At 60.8% G+C, this 14,571-nt stretch overlaps 1 protein-coding gene across 1 annotated transcript; it reads left to right on the top strand.

The window, feature by feature from the left end:
- Nucleotides 1-1,587: 1,587 nt before the first annotated feature.
- Nucleotides 1,588-10,702, top strand: PPP4C (protein phosphatase 4 catalytic subunit). Its single transcript, XM_074814043.1, has 8 exons — nucleotides 1,588-1,743; nucleotides 1,874-1,925; nucleotides 2,629-2,679; nucleotides 3,315-3,416; nucleotides 5,099-5,272; nucleotides 6,974-7,100; nucleotides 8,822-9,011; nucleotides 9,976-10,702. The coding sequence occupies exons 1-8, from the start codon at nucleotides 1,646-1,648 to the stop codon at nucleotides 10,103-10,105; spliced, it is 924 nt and encodes a 307-aa protein (XP_074670144.1). The 5' UTR covers nucleotides 1,588-1,645; the 3' UTR covers nucleotides 10,106-10,702.
- Nucleotides 10,703-14,571: the final 3,869 nt, after the last annotated feature.

Genomic DNA, 14,571 nt, shown 5'->3' with positions numbered 1-14,571 from the left:
TACTCCTGGAGGGAGTTAATTACATCTGGAGAGGGGCTAATTACTTCTGGAGGAGGATTAATTATTTTGTGGGGGTTAATTATTTTGGGGAGTTATTTTGGGGGGGGTTAATTACTTCTGGAGGGGAGTTAATTATCTTGGGGGGGGTAATTACTTCTGGAGAGAGATTAATTATTTCTGGAGGGGGGTTAATTGCCTCGGGGGAGGGGGGGGTAATTGTTTCTGGAGAGAGTTAATTATTTGTGGAGGGGGATTAATTACTTCTGGAGGGGGGTAATTCTGGGGGGTAATTACCTCTGGAGGGAATTAATTACTTTGGGAGGTAATTACTTCTGGAGGGGAGTTAATTACTGGGGGGGGCAATTCTGGGGGGTAATTACTTCAGGGAGGTAATTATTTCAGGGGTAATTATTTCTGGAGGTGAGTTAATTATTTCTGGAGGAGAGTTAATTATTTGGGGGGATTAATTATTTCTGAGAGGGTTAATTATTCTGGAGGGGGTTAATTCTGAGGATTAATTATTTTGGAGGGGGATTAATTACTTCTGAGGAGGTTAATTATTTCTGAGAGGGTTAATTATTTTGGAGAGGGGGTTAATTACTTGTGATGGAGTTAATTATTTTGGGGGGGTTAATTGTTTTGGAGGGGGGTTTAATTACTTCTGAGGGGTTTATTTTGGAGGAGGGGTTAATTACTTCTGATGGGGTTAATTATTTTGGAGGGGGGGTTAATTGCTTCTGAAGGGGTGAATTATTTTGGAGAGGGGATTAATTACTTCTGAGGGTTAATTATTTTGAAGGGGGGTTAATTACTTGTGATGGGGTTAATTATTTTGGAGGGGGGGTAATTACTTCTGAAGGGGTTAATTATTTTGGAGAGGGGGTTAATTACTTGTGAGGGGGTTAATTATTTTGGAGAGGGGGTTAATTACTTCTGAAAGGGTTAATTATTTTGGAGGGGGGGTTAATTACTTGTGATGGGGTTAATTATTTTGGAGGGGGGTTAATTACTTGTGAGGGGGTGAATTATTTTGAAGGGGGGGTTAATTATTTCTGAGGAGGTTAATTATTTTTGAAGGGGTTAATTATTTTGGAGAGGGGGTTAATTACTTCTGAAAGGGTTAATTATTTTGGAGGGGGGGTTAATTACTTCTGATGGGGTTAATTATTTTGAAGGGGGGGTTAATTATTTCTGAGGAGGTTAATTATTTTTGAAGGGGTTAATTATTTTGGAGAGGGGGTTAATTACTTCTGAAAGGGTTAATTATTTTGGAGGGGGGGTTAATTACTTCTGAGGGGGTGAATTATTTTGAAGGGGGGGTTAATTATTTCTGAGGAGGTTAATTATTTTTGAAGGGGTTAATTATTTTGGAGGGGGGTTAATTACTTCTGAAGAGATTAATTGTTTTGGAGAGGGGATTAATTACTTCTGAGGGAGTTAATTATTTTGGAGAGGGGGTTAATTACTTGTGATGGGGTTAATTATTTTGGAGAGGGGGGTTAATCACTTCTGAGGATTTTAATTATTTTGGAGGGCGGGTTAATTACTTGTGAGGGGGTGAATTATTTTGGAAGGGGGGTTAATTACTTCTGGAGAGGGGTTAATTACTTGTGGGGGGGCTAATTGGTGGGGGTGTGCCCCAGCCATGGGGGAGCTGAGCGACCTGGACCGGCAGATCGAGCAGCTGCGCCGCTGCGAGTTGATCAAGGAGAGCGAAGTCAAGGCCCTCTGCGCCAAAGCCCGGTAATTAATCCCTTCCCTGGGGGGTAATTAACACCCCTAGGGGTTAATTAGATCCCTCTAGAGGTTAATTAGTTCTTCTTGGGGGTAATTATTGTGCGCCCCCCCCCCCTCCCTTTTGTTTTATTCTCAGGGAGATTTTGGTGGAGGAGAGCAACGTCCAGCGGGTCGATTCCCCCGTCACTGTAAGTTGGGGGCTCGGGGGGGGGGTTGGGGGGCTGGGGGGGGTGTTGGGGGGCTCGGGGGGGGTTGGGGGGGGTCCAGGGGGGCAGATCTGGGGGGCATTTGGGGGTTTTGAGGGGCTCTGGGGGGCAGATATGTGGGGATGGGGGGGTGGGGGACAGAGGCTCTATGGGACAGATATGGGAGATGGGGGGTTTTGGGGGGCGGTTTGGGGGGTTTGGGGTGTTGGGGGGGTCCAGGGGGGCAGATATGGGGGGCAGTTGGGGGGGCTCTGGGGGGGCAGATATGTGGGGGTGGAGGGGACAGAGGCTCTATGGGGCACATATGGGAGGTGGGGGGGGTTGGGGGGGGTTGGAGGGTAGTGGGGGGTTTTAGGGGGCAGATAAGGGGGGTTGGGGGGTAGTTGGGTGGTTTGGGGGGGTCAGTGGGGGGTCTGGGGGGGTGGATGTGTGGGGGTGGGGGGCAGAGGGTCTATGGGGCAGATACGGGAGGTGGGGGGGGCTCTGGGGGGCAGATATGTGCGGATGGAGGGGTGGGGGACAGAGGCTCTATGGGGCAGATATGGGAGGAGGTGGGGGGGCAGTGGGGGGTTTTGGGGGGCAGTGGGGGGGTCCTGGGGGGTACTTAGGGGTCTGGGGGGGTGGCACTTGGGGGCCTCTGACCCCCAGTTTTACCTGCCCCCCCCCCCCCCCCCCCCCCCCCAAGGTGTGTGGTGACATCCACGGGCAGTTCTATGACCTCAAGGAGCTCTTCAGGGTGAGCTGCCCCCCAAGTGCTTCCTGACAGCCCCCCAACCACCCTCCGTGCCCCCCAACCCCCCTTTAACTGCCCCCCCTCTGTCCCCCAACTGCTCCCCTAACCACATCCCCAACCCCCAACTGCCCCCTAAGTGCCCCCTGTGCCCCCCCAACCACCCCCTAAGTGCCCCCCGACTACTTCTTCATGCCCCCCTTTTGCCCCCCAAGTACCCCCCCCCTTTTCATGGCCCCTTATTGCCCCCCAAATGCCCCCTAAGTGCCCCCTGTGACCCCCAGCCACCCCCCAAGTGCCCCCACCACTTTTTCATGGCCCTTTACTGCCCCCCAACTGCCCCCTAAGTGCCCCCTGTGTCCCCCAGCCACTCCCTAAGTGCCCCCAACCACTTCTTCGTGCCCCCTTTTTGCCCCCCCAAGTGCACCCCCCACTTTTTTATGCCCCCTTATTGCCCCGAACTTCCACCTAAGTGCCCCCTTACTGCCCCCCAACTATTCCTCAGCTGCCCCCCAGCCACCCTCTAAGTGCCTCTTGTGCCCCCCAATCACTTTTTCATGCCCCTTTATTGCCCCCCAACTGCCCTGTGCCCCTTTATTGCCCCCCACCTGCCCCCTAAGCACCCCCTGTGCCCCCCCCAGGTCGGGGGGGACGTCCCTGAGACCAACTACCTGTTCATGGGGGACTTCGTGGATCGGGGCTTCTACAGCGTCGAGACCTTTCTGCTGCTCTTGGCCCTCAAGGTGGGGGTCTGGGGGGGCACCCAAGTGTCTGGGGGGCACCCATGGGGGCACCCAGGTGTTGGAGGGGACCCTGACATACAGGGGGGGACTGGAGGAGGGGACTTGGGTGTCTGGGAATGGGGAGGGCACCCATGGGGCACCCAGGTATTTGGGGGGACCCATGGGGGGACTCAGATATTTGGGGGGGGATGCAGGAGTTGGGGGGAGCACCTATGGGGACCCCAGAGGTTTGGGGAGGGACCCAGATGTCCAAAGAGGGACCCATGGAGGGACCCAGAGGTCCATGGGGGGACCTTGATGTCTGGGGGGGGCCTGAGGGGGCACCCAGGCATCTGGGGAGGGGGGGGGAACCCCCATGGGGGGGACCCAGGTGTCCAGGTGGGGACCCATGGAGGGGCCCCAGGCTTGGGGGGGGCCCATGGGAGACCCCCCAGGCTTTTGGGGGGCCCCCAGGCATCTTGGGGAGGCACCCAGGCATCCAGGTAGGGACCCAGGGGGGCCCCCAGGATCTGGGGGGGCCCATGGGAGACCCCCAGGCACTTGGGGAACACCCAGGTGTGGGTGTGTAGGTGGGGACCCAGGGGGGGCACCCAGGCTCAGGGTGGGGGGGGCCCAGGCATCCAGGCAGCGACCCAGGGAGGGACCCCAGGATCTGTGGGGTGCCCCCAGGTGCCCAGGTGGGGACCTATGGAGGGCACCCAGGCTCTAGGGGGGCCCATGGGAGACCCCCAGGCATTTGGGGAGCCCCCAGGTGTGCAGATGGGGATCTTTGAGGGGCACCCAGGCTCTGGGGGGGGCCTATGGGAGGCCCCCAGGCATCTAGTCAGGGACCTATAGGGTCCCCAGATCTGTGGGGGGCCCCCAGGCATCCAGGCAGAGACCCATGGAGGGCACCCAGGCATTGGGGGGGCCCATGGCAAGACCCCCCAGGCATTTGGGGGGCCCCCAGGCATCTCGGGGGGCCACCCAGCTGGCCAGGCAGGGACCCATGGGAGGCTCACAGGCTCTGTGGGGAGTCCCCAGGCATCTCGGGGGGGGGGGGGGGCAGGTGTCCAAGTGGGGACCCATGGGGGGCACCCAGGCATTTGGGGGGCCTCCAGGTGTCCAAGTGGACACCCTTGAGGAGCATCCAGGCTCTGGGGGGGGGGGGCACCCACACATCAGGCAGGGACCTATTGGGGTCCCCCAGGCATTTGGGGGACCCTCAGGTGTGCAGGTGGGGGACCCAGGGGGGCACCCAGGCATTGGGGGGGCCCATGGGAGGCCCCAGGCATTTGGGAAACACTCAGGTGTCCAGGCAGGGACCCATGGGAGACCCCCAGGCTGTGGGGGGGCCCAGGGGGAGACCCCCCAGGCATTTCGGGAGCCCCCAGGTGTCCAGGTGGGGACCCATGGGGGGCACCCAGTCTCTGGGGGGGGGCCCCCTGGCATCCAGGCAGGGACCCATGGGGCCACCCAGGCACTGGGGGGACCCATGGAGGGCACCCAGGCGTTGGGGGGCCCCCAACTGTCCAGGTGGGGACCCTTGAGAGGTCCCCAGGCTCGGGTGGGGGGGGGGTGGCAGGCATCCAGGCAGGTAGCTATAGGCTCCCCAGGATCTTGGGGAGCCCCCAAGCATCCGGGGCGGGCCCCCCAGGAATCCGGCGGGGGGGGGGGGGTTACCAGTCCTCTGCCCACGGCAGGTCCGATACCCCGACCGCATCACGCTGATCCGGGGGAACCACGAGAGCCGGCAGATCACGCAGGTGTACGGCTTCTACGACGAGTGCCTGCGCAAATACGGCTCCGTCACCGTCTGGCGCTACTGCACCGAGATCTTCGACTACCTCAGCCTCTCTGCCATCATTGACGGCAAGGTTGGCGCGCCCCGCGCACGCCAAGCACACGCTAAGGGCACGCCAGGGCGCGGGGAGGAGGCGGAGGCTGGTGGGCGAGGGGGTTGCGGCAGCAGCTTCGCTCTCTGGAGCCTTGTTATTGTCGTGGACGGCACAGTGAGGGCGCTGGGATACGTGAGAACATGTTAAGGACACGTTAAGGTCATGCTAAGTACATGTGAGGTAGTGGGGAGAGCCTCAGGGCTGCACGGGAGGGGCTGTGCCATTGGCTTCGCTTTTTTCAGTGTCATCGTCATTGTGAATGGTGCCGCAAGGGCGCTGGGATGTCTTAGAACATGCTAAGGACATGTTAAGGACATGCTAAGGTCATGCTAAGTACATGGGAGAGGATGGGGAGAGGTCTTGGGCTGCGCTGGGGGTGGCTGTGCCAGTGGCTTTGCTTTTCTCAGCATCATTGTCATCGTGGATGGTGCCACAAGGGTGCTGGGATAAGTTAGAACATGCTAAGGACACATTAAGGACATGCTAAGGTCGTGCTAAGCACATGTGAGGGAGTGAGGAGAGCTTCAGGGCTGCACTGGAGGGGACTGTGCCATTGGCTTTGCTTTTTTCAGTATCATTGTCATCGTGGATGGTGCCATGAGGGTGCTGGGATATGTTAGAACATGCTAAGGACACGTTAAGGACATGTAAGGACACGTTAAGAACATGCTAAGCACACGTGGAGGAGTAGGAACGTCTGTTTGGAGGGGCTGTGCCTGCGGCTTTGCTCTCTGCAGCTTTGTTATTGTCATGGATGGCACGAGGGTGCTGGGTACGTTAGAACATGCTAAGGACATGTTAAGGACACACTAAGGTCAAGCTTAAGTACATGTGAGGGGGTGGGAAGAGACCCAGGGCTGCGCTGGGGGGGCTGTGCCAGTGGCTTTGCATTTCTCAGCGTCACTGGCATCACAGATGATGCCACAAGTGTGCTGGGATACGTTAGAACATGCTAAGGACACGTTAAGGACATGTACAGAGATGCTAAGGACATGCTGAGAACATGCTAAGGATACGCTAAGCACAAGTGCAGGGGTAGGAAGCTCTGTTTGGGGGGGCTGTGCCTGTGGCTTTGCTCTCTGCAGCCTTGTTACTGTTGTGGACGGCACAACGAGGGTGCTGGGATACATTAGAACATGCTAAGGACATGTTAAGGACACTCTAAGGTCAAGCTTAGTACATGTGAGGGGGTGGGGAGAGCCCTTGGGCTGCACTGGGGGGGGCTGTTGTGGCAGCTTTGCTTTTCTCAGCGTCATTGGCACCATGGATGGTGCCAAGAGGGTGCTGGGATATGTTAGAACATGTTTAGGACATGTTAAGGACACGTTAAGGTCATGCTAAGCACATGTGAGGAGGTGGGGAGGCCCCTGGGGCTGCATGTTGGGGCGTGGTGCTGGCAGTTTTGTTCTCCGCAGCCTCATCGCTATCGTTGGCAGCACGATGAGGCTGCTGATATATGTTAGGACACACTAAGCACACGTTAAGGTTATATTAGGACGTGCTAAGGACATGCTAAGCACATGTGGAGGTGGGAGGAGGCCCCTGGGGTTGGTTTTAGAGGGGCTGTGGGGGGTGGGGGGGTGTGTGTGCCTTGTTCCCTCTGGGGTGCTTCCAATATTGGGGGGGGGCCATGTGGTCACACACACCTCCCACACGCTAAGCACATGCGTGTCCCTGCAGATCTTCTGCGTGCACGGGGGCCTCTCACCCTCCATCCAGACGCTCGACCAGATCCGCACCATCGACCGCAAGCAGGAGGTGCCCCACGACGGCCCCATGTGCGACCTCCTCTGGTCCGACCCCGAGGGTAGGTCCCGCACACACGTGTCGGGGCGTGTCGGGGCATGTCCCGCCCACTGGGACGGGGTGAGGCCATCCCTATCCCGTGTTACATCCTTGTGTCATGCCCCGTGGCCTCCCTGCTGCCATTGGGGTGGGTCTGTCACTCGAGGTGACGCGTGTGACGTGCGTGTGCATTGCGTGTTGTGACGTGGAGGTGGTGGGCTGGGGGGCGTGGCTCTAGCTGGCACACGTGTGATTCCCCGGCGTGGTCTGTGTGAGACGTGTGTGACCCCACAGCCCCATCGGGCTGCCCCACGTGATGTATGTGGACACATATGACACACATGTGGGTCACGTGTTCTCCCAACAGTTCCTGTGGGGCTCCAGGTGACACGCGTCTGACCCCCCCAGCCATGCCAGGCTGCTGCACGTGACACACGTGTAACCCAGTGGCCTCATTGGGCTGCTCTGCGTGAGGGCACGTGACACATGTATGGGTCACATGTGGGCCCGTGTGACGCACATATGGGTCACGTGACACGTATGGGGCACGTGTGGGCGCGCATGACACATGGGGCACCTGTGGGGGTGAGCTGTATGGTCATGTGGGCACGCATGACATGCATGGGTCACGTGTGGGTGCCTGTAACACACATATGGGTCACGTGACACATATGGGTCACATGGGGGTGTGCACAGCACATGTGGGTTAAGTGGGAGTGTGTGTGACACATGTATGGGTTACGTGTGGGTCACGTGGGCACATGTGACACATGTATGGGGCACATATGGTTACATGACACATGTATGGGTCATAGGGCATGTGTGGGCACACACGATGCTCATGTGGGACACGTGTGGGCACGCCTGACACATATGGGTTGTGGGGGTGTGTGAGACACATGTATGGGTCACCTGTGGGCACGTAACACGTATGGGTCGTGTGGATGCATGTGTGATGTGGGTCACGTGTGGCCACATGTCACATGTGATACGTATGGGTCACATGTGGGCACATGACACATGTATGGGTCATATGTGGGTGCATGTGACATACGTGTGGGTTACATGTGACACAAGGTCATGTGTGGGTGCGTGTGACATATGGGGAACGTGTGACGTGTATGGGTCATGTGTGGGCACATAACATGTATAGGTCATGTGTGGACATAACGTATGGGGCACACGTGGATGTACGTGACACTTATGGGTCAAGTTTGGGTGTGTGTGACACGTATGGGTCTCGTGTGGGCATGTGTGATGCATATGGGTCACGTCCACATATATGGGTCACATGTGACACACGTATGGGTCACGTGGGTGCATGTGACATACATGTGGGTCACGTGGATGCGTGACACGTGTGGGTCACATGTGGGCACACGACACATGTATGGGGCACATGTGGGCATGTGACACGCATATAGGTCACGTGTGGGTGCATGTGACACACATATGGGTTACACGTGGGCATGCGTGACACACGTGTGTGTCACATGTTCCTACATAGCCACTCTGGGCTGACCCACGTGGCTTTGGGACATGCGTGTGACCCCCCAGCCATGCTGTTCCACGTCACATGTGGACACGTGTCACACGCATGTATCACGCGTCCCCACCCTCAACCCCTGATCTGCCCCATGTGCCTCGATACGCCCCGTGTGCGCCCTTACACATGTACACACACACCTCCTCTCTGGGGGAAGCCCCGCCCCGCCCGGTGACACGCGTGTGGCGTGTCGGCAGACACGACGGGCTGGGGCGTGTCCCCGCGGGGGGCCGGGTACCTGTTCGGCAGCGACGTGGTGGCCCAGTTCAACGCCTCCAACGACATCGACATGATCTGCCGCGCCCACCAGCTCGTCATGGAGGGCTACAAGTGGCACTTCAATGAGACCGTTCTCACCGTCTGGTCCGCCCCCAACTACTGCTACAGGTCAGCCACATGCGAAGAACATGCTAAGCACACGCTAAGTGCGCGTGAGGGGAGGAGGCGGGGATTGGGGGCATGGTGGGGGGTTGCTCGTGGCGCTGGAAAGGGAGCGTCCGCTTTGGTTGGTTTGGGGTTGATGGGGGGTCTTGACATGCTGAGGACATGCTAAGAACACGTTAAGAACCTCCTAAGTACACGCCAAGCAGATGTGAGGGAAGGAGGCGGGAATTGGGAGCATGGTTGGGAGCTGCTGGTGGCACTGGGAAGGGAGCGTCTGGTTGGTTTGGGTTTGATGGGGTGTCTTGACACACTAAGGACATGTTAAGAACATGTTAAGAACACGTTAAGGACACACTAAGCAGATGTGAGGGGAGGAGGTGGGGATTGGGGGCACAGTGGAGGGCTGCTGGTGGCGCTGGGAAGGGAGCGTCTGCTTCGTCTGGTTGGCTTGGGGTTGATGGGGGGTCTTGACATGCTAAGGACATGCTAAGAACACATTAAGCTGTGGGGGAGTGAGGGGCCAAGGGACACGGGGTGGGGGGACACCGGTGTGAGGCGACGCATGAATAGTACTATCTTTATGATGGGCTTGACCACCAGTTGCTGCTACATGTGAGCCAACACGCTAAAAACACACTAAGTACATGTTAAGATGAGATGGGACACATGGTGGGGGGAAACGGGGTGGGAGGAGCTGAGTGGGCCCCAAATGACGCTTGAATGGGCCCGTCTTTGTCGTGGGGTTGGGCACCAACTGCTGCTGCAGGTGAGCTGACACGCTAAGCACACGCTAACAACATGCTATGGACTCGCTAGGACACGTAACGAGTGGACACGGGGCAGGGGGACACTCAAAGGGGGCTCCCGGGGACACTTGAAGGGGACCGTCCCCACCCCAGGGTTGGCTTGAGGCCCCTCCCCCGGGCATGTCACCACACACACGCCAAGCACACGCTCTGCCCCACAGGTGCGGGAACGTGGCGGCCATCTTGGAGCTGGACGAGCACCTGCAGAAGGAATTTATCATCTTCGAGGCGGCGCCGCAGGAGACGCGGGGGATCCCCTCCAAGAAGCCGGTGGCCGACTACTTCCTGTGACACCCCCACACCCCCCGTCCTCCCCGCCCGTGTCCCCAACGGGTCACCCGTGTCCCCTGGGGCCACCCCCGGGGAGTCCCACAGGGCCACCGTGTCCCCGGGGAGACGTGGGGTGTCCCCTCCAAGATGGCGGCAGCTGGCGGGGGCAGCTAGGGAGGTTCGGGGATGTTGCGCTGTTCCTTGTCCCCCGGGCCACTGCGGTGTCACCCGTGTCCCCTGGGGACATCTAGAGCCACCCCCCACCCCACCCCCCATGTGGCCTTGTCCCCCCTTGGGGTCACCCTGGTCCCCTACACGTGACCCTTGGGTACATCACATGACCCTTGGACACACCACGTGAGCTTTGAGGACACCCCCGTGACCCCTGAGGACAGTGTGACCTTTGGGGACACCCCCGTGACCCTCGGGGACACCCCGTGACTTTTGGGGACACCCCCGTGACCCTTGGGGCCCTCCCTGCTGCCCCCCCAACACCCCACACCCCCCCCACACACACCCCAGGGTGGCCCTTCCCTCCCCACGCGCGTTTTGGGGTAAAAACGGGGATTTTTTTCGATGCCGTTTCTGCTCCTTTTAGATAAAAAAATGTCAAAACCCCCCCGAAGTATTGTAAAATATGGGGGGGGGGGCGTTCACTATAGGGGACATGGGGGGGCTATAGGGGACACAGGTTGGGGGGGGGCTGTAGGGAACAGGTGAGGCTATAGGGGACGTGGAAGGGGGGTCACAGGGGTCACATGGGGTATAGGGGACCCTATAGGAGACACGTAGGGGGTGGGAGGCTACAGGGGACCCCCATGCACAGGCCCCACCCCCCCGGAGCCGCGTCCTGACCTGGAGCTGCAGGGCTGCCTGCCTGAGCTCGGGGATTCCCCATGAGCCTCTGGGGCTGGACTGAACATGGCTGACTTCCCATCAACCCCTGGGGTTGACCCAAGATGGCTGCCCTCTCAGGATCCCCTGGGGCTGACCCAGCATGGCCACTTTCCCATGATTCTTGGGGGCTGACCCAACATGGCTGCTCTCCCATGAGCCTCTAGGGGTGACCCAACATGGCCAACATCCCATGATTCTTTGGGGCTGGCCCAACATGGCCACCCTCCCATGATCCCCCAGAGCTGACCCAACATGGCCAACATCCCGTGATTCCCTGCGACTGACCTAATGTGGCAACTCTCCCATGATTCTCTGGGGTTAACCAACATGGCGACTCTCCCATGATCCCCCAGGACCAACCCAACATGGCCTCTCCCACAATCCCCTGGGCTGATGCAACATGGCCGCTCTCCCATGAGTCTCTTGGGTTGACCCAACATGGCCACCCTCCCATGATTCCCCGGGGCTGACCCAACATGGCGACTTTCCCATGATCCCTTGGGGCTGACCCAACATGGTGACTTTCCCATGATTCCCTGGGGCTGACCCAGCATGGCCACCCTCCCATGATTCCCCAGGGCTGACCCAACATGGCCAACTTACCATGATCCCCTGGGGCTGACCCAACATGGCTGCCCTCCCATGATCCTCTAGGGCTGACCCAACATGGCCACTCTCCCATGATCCCCTGGGGCTGACCCAACATGGCCACCTTCCCATGAGCCTCTAGGGCTCACCCAATATGGTGAGTTTCCCATGATTCTCTGGGGCTGACCCAACATGGCAACTTTCCCATGATCCCCTGGGGCTGACCCAACATGGCCACCTTCCCATGATCCCCCAGGGCCAATCCAACACAGCCACTCTCCCATGATCCCCTGGGGCTGACCCAACATGGCCACCTTCCCATGAGCCTCTAGGGCTCACCCAATATGGTGAGTTTCCCATGATTCTCTGGGGCTGACCCAACATGGCAACTTTCCCATGATCCCCTGGGGCTGACCCAACATGGCCACCTTCCCATGATCCCCCAGGGCCAATCCAACACAGCCACTCTCCCATGATCCCCTGGGGCTGACCCAACACAGCCACTCTCCATGATCCCCTGGGGCTGACCCAACATGGCTGCCCTCCCATGATCCTCTAGGGCTGACCCAACATGGCCACTCTCCCATGATCCCCCGGGGCTGACCCAACATGGCCACCTTCCCATGATCCTCTAGGGCTGACCCAACATGGCCACCTTCCCATGATCCCCCGGGGCCAATCCAACACAGCCACTCTCCCATGATCACTCTAGGGCTGACCCAACATGGCCACCTTCCCATGATCCCCCGGGGCCAATCCAACACAGCCACTCTCCCATGATCCCCTGGGGCTGACCCAACATGGCCGCCCACCCATGATCCTCTAGAGCTGACCCAACATGGCCACTCTCCCATGATCCCCCGGGGCTGACCCAACATGGCCGCCCTCACCCCCGAAGCCGCCTCGCCGCCACGTGCCCGGGCCGTGACGTCACTACCGGGAGCGGGGGGCAGGGTGGGGGGGGAGTGTTGCGCGCGCGCGCGCTCCGTCCTCCCTCGGAGCCGCAGCGGATTGGTCGGGGTGAGGGAGGGGGCGGAGCCTCCCGCGTTACGTTTCCCGCCGCGCCCCGCCCCCTTCCCCAAGCCCCGCCCCTCACGGCGGGCCGGGGGGGGGCGTGTCCGGCCGCCACGCGCCGCCCGCCGCCATCTTCCCCCCCCTCCTCCTCCTCCTCCTCCCGCCTCTCGCCCGCCCCCCGAACTCTCGCGAGATATCTGGACGCGCCCGCAGGGGGGCGTGGGGGGTGTGTAAGTGTGTGTAATCTCGCGAGATTTCCCCCCTCCGCCCGCCGCGCCGAAGTCTCGCGAGATCCCGCCCGGCCACGCCCCCTCGGCCGGCAGCGCGCGCGGCGGCGGCCGCCGCCATTTTGCCGCTGGCTCCGGCGCGGCGGACTCCATTTCCCGTGAGCCCCCCGGGCGGCGGCGGGGAGGGGGGGGGAGCGGGAGGGGGGGGGTCGGCGGAGCGAGGAGGAGGAGGAGGAGGAGGAGGAAGAGGAGGGGGAGGAGGAGGAGGAGGAGAAGGGGGGGGGAAGGGAAAGGAAAGGGGGAGACGGCGGCGGGGCTGGGGGAGGGGAGAGGGGGGGGCGGCGGCCATTTTGCGGCGGCGGATGGCGGCGGCTCCGCGGCGGGGCTGAGGCCGGCGGAGGCGGAGCGGGAGGCGCCTCCCCGGGTCCCTCCGCCCGCCCTCCCCCCGCTCCCTCCCTCCTCCCCCGGTGAGGTGCCGGGGCTGCGGCGGGAACGGCTGGGAGCGATCGGTAACGGGAGAGCGGCGACCCCCCCCCCCCCCCCTTCTCGCCACCTTCCTTCCCCTCCCCCTCCTCCGGGAAAGGGCGGGAAGGGGGGGAGGGGCCGGTGTGGGGTGCGGGATCCCGGTGTGGGGTGAGGGACCCCGGTGTGGGGCACCCCCAAGGGCCCCGGTGTGGGGTGAGGGGTCCGTGTGGGGGTTTTGGGGTTCCCGGTGTGGGGTGAGGGACCCCCCCCCCCTTCCCCCCTCCCTCTAATGTGGGGCACCCCGAGGGTCCGGCTGTGGGGGTTTGGGGACCCCGGTGTGGGGTGAGGGTGCCGGTGTGGGGCACCCTGAGGGTGCTGGTTTTGGGGGGGGATCTCCATGTGGGGCACCCCCAAGGATCCTGCTGGGGGGGGGGGGCACCCATAGGGTGGTTTTGTGGGGTGAGGGATCTCCATGTGGGGGGGCACCCTAAGGAGGTTGCTGTGGGGCTTGGGGACCCCTCTATGGGGTGAGGGATGCCCCCCATGGGGCAGGGGAGCTGGGTGAGGGGTGAGGGACCCCCAATGTGGGGCACCCCACAGTGGGGCACCCTGAGGGTCCCGCTGTGGGGTTGGGGGACCGCAGAGTGGGTTTTGGGGTCCCTGTGGGGGTGAGGGACCCCCCCCCCATGCAGGACACCCAGAGGGTCCTGTTTTGGGGCACCCTGAGGGTCCCACCGTGGGGCTTGGGGACCCCCAAGTGGGTTTTGGGGTCCCTGTGGGGGTGAGGGACCCCCAATGTGGGCCACCCCAAAGTGGGGCACCCTGAGGGTCCTGCTCTGGGGCTTGAGAACCCTGTGTGGGTGAGGGACCCACCCCCCCCCATGCAGGACACCCAGAGGGTCCCGTTTTGGGGTGAAGGATCCCCACACGGGGCACCCTGAGGGTCTCACTGTGGGACTTGGGGTCCCCCAAGTGGGTTTTGGGGTCCCTGTGGGGGTGAGGGACCCCCCCATGCAGGACACCCAGAGGGTCCTGTTTTGGTGCACCCATAGGGGCACCCTGAGGGTCCCACCGTGGGGCTTAGGGACCCCCCAATTGGGACACACCCCCCCCCCCCACACACACACACCCCCCCCATCACAGGTCAAAGTTCAGAGGGCACCTGGGGTCAGGGGTGGGGGAAGGGGGTCTCTTCCCCCATTTGGGGGAGGGCAGCACCCATGGGTGGGGGTCAGCACCCATGGGTGGGGGCTCACCCACCCACCCCCCATCCCCTTTCCCCCTCCCCAGGAACGC

Source organism: Strix aluco, unplaced genomic scaffold (assembly GCF_031877795.1).
Source record: "Strix aluco isolate bStrAlu1 unplaced genomic scaffold, bStrAlu1.hap1 HAP1_SCAFFOLD_191, whole genome shotgun sequence".
Lineage (NCBI taxonomy): Eukaryota > Metazoa > Chordata > Aves > Strigiformes > Strigidae > Strix > Strix aluco.
This window is presented reverse-complemented; position numbering and strand designations above follow the sequence as displayed.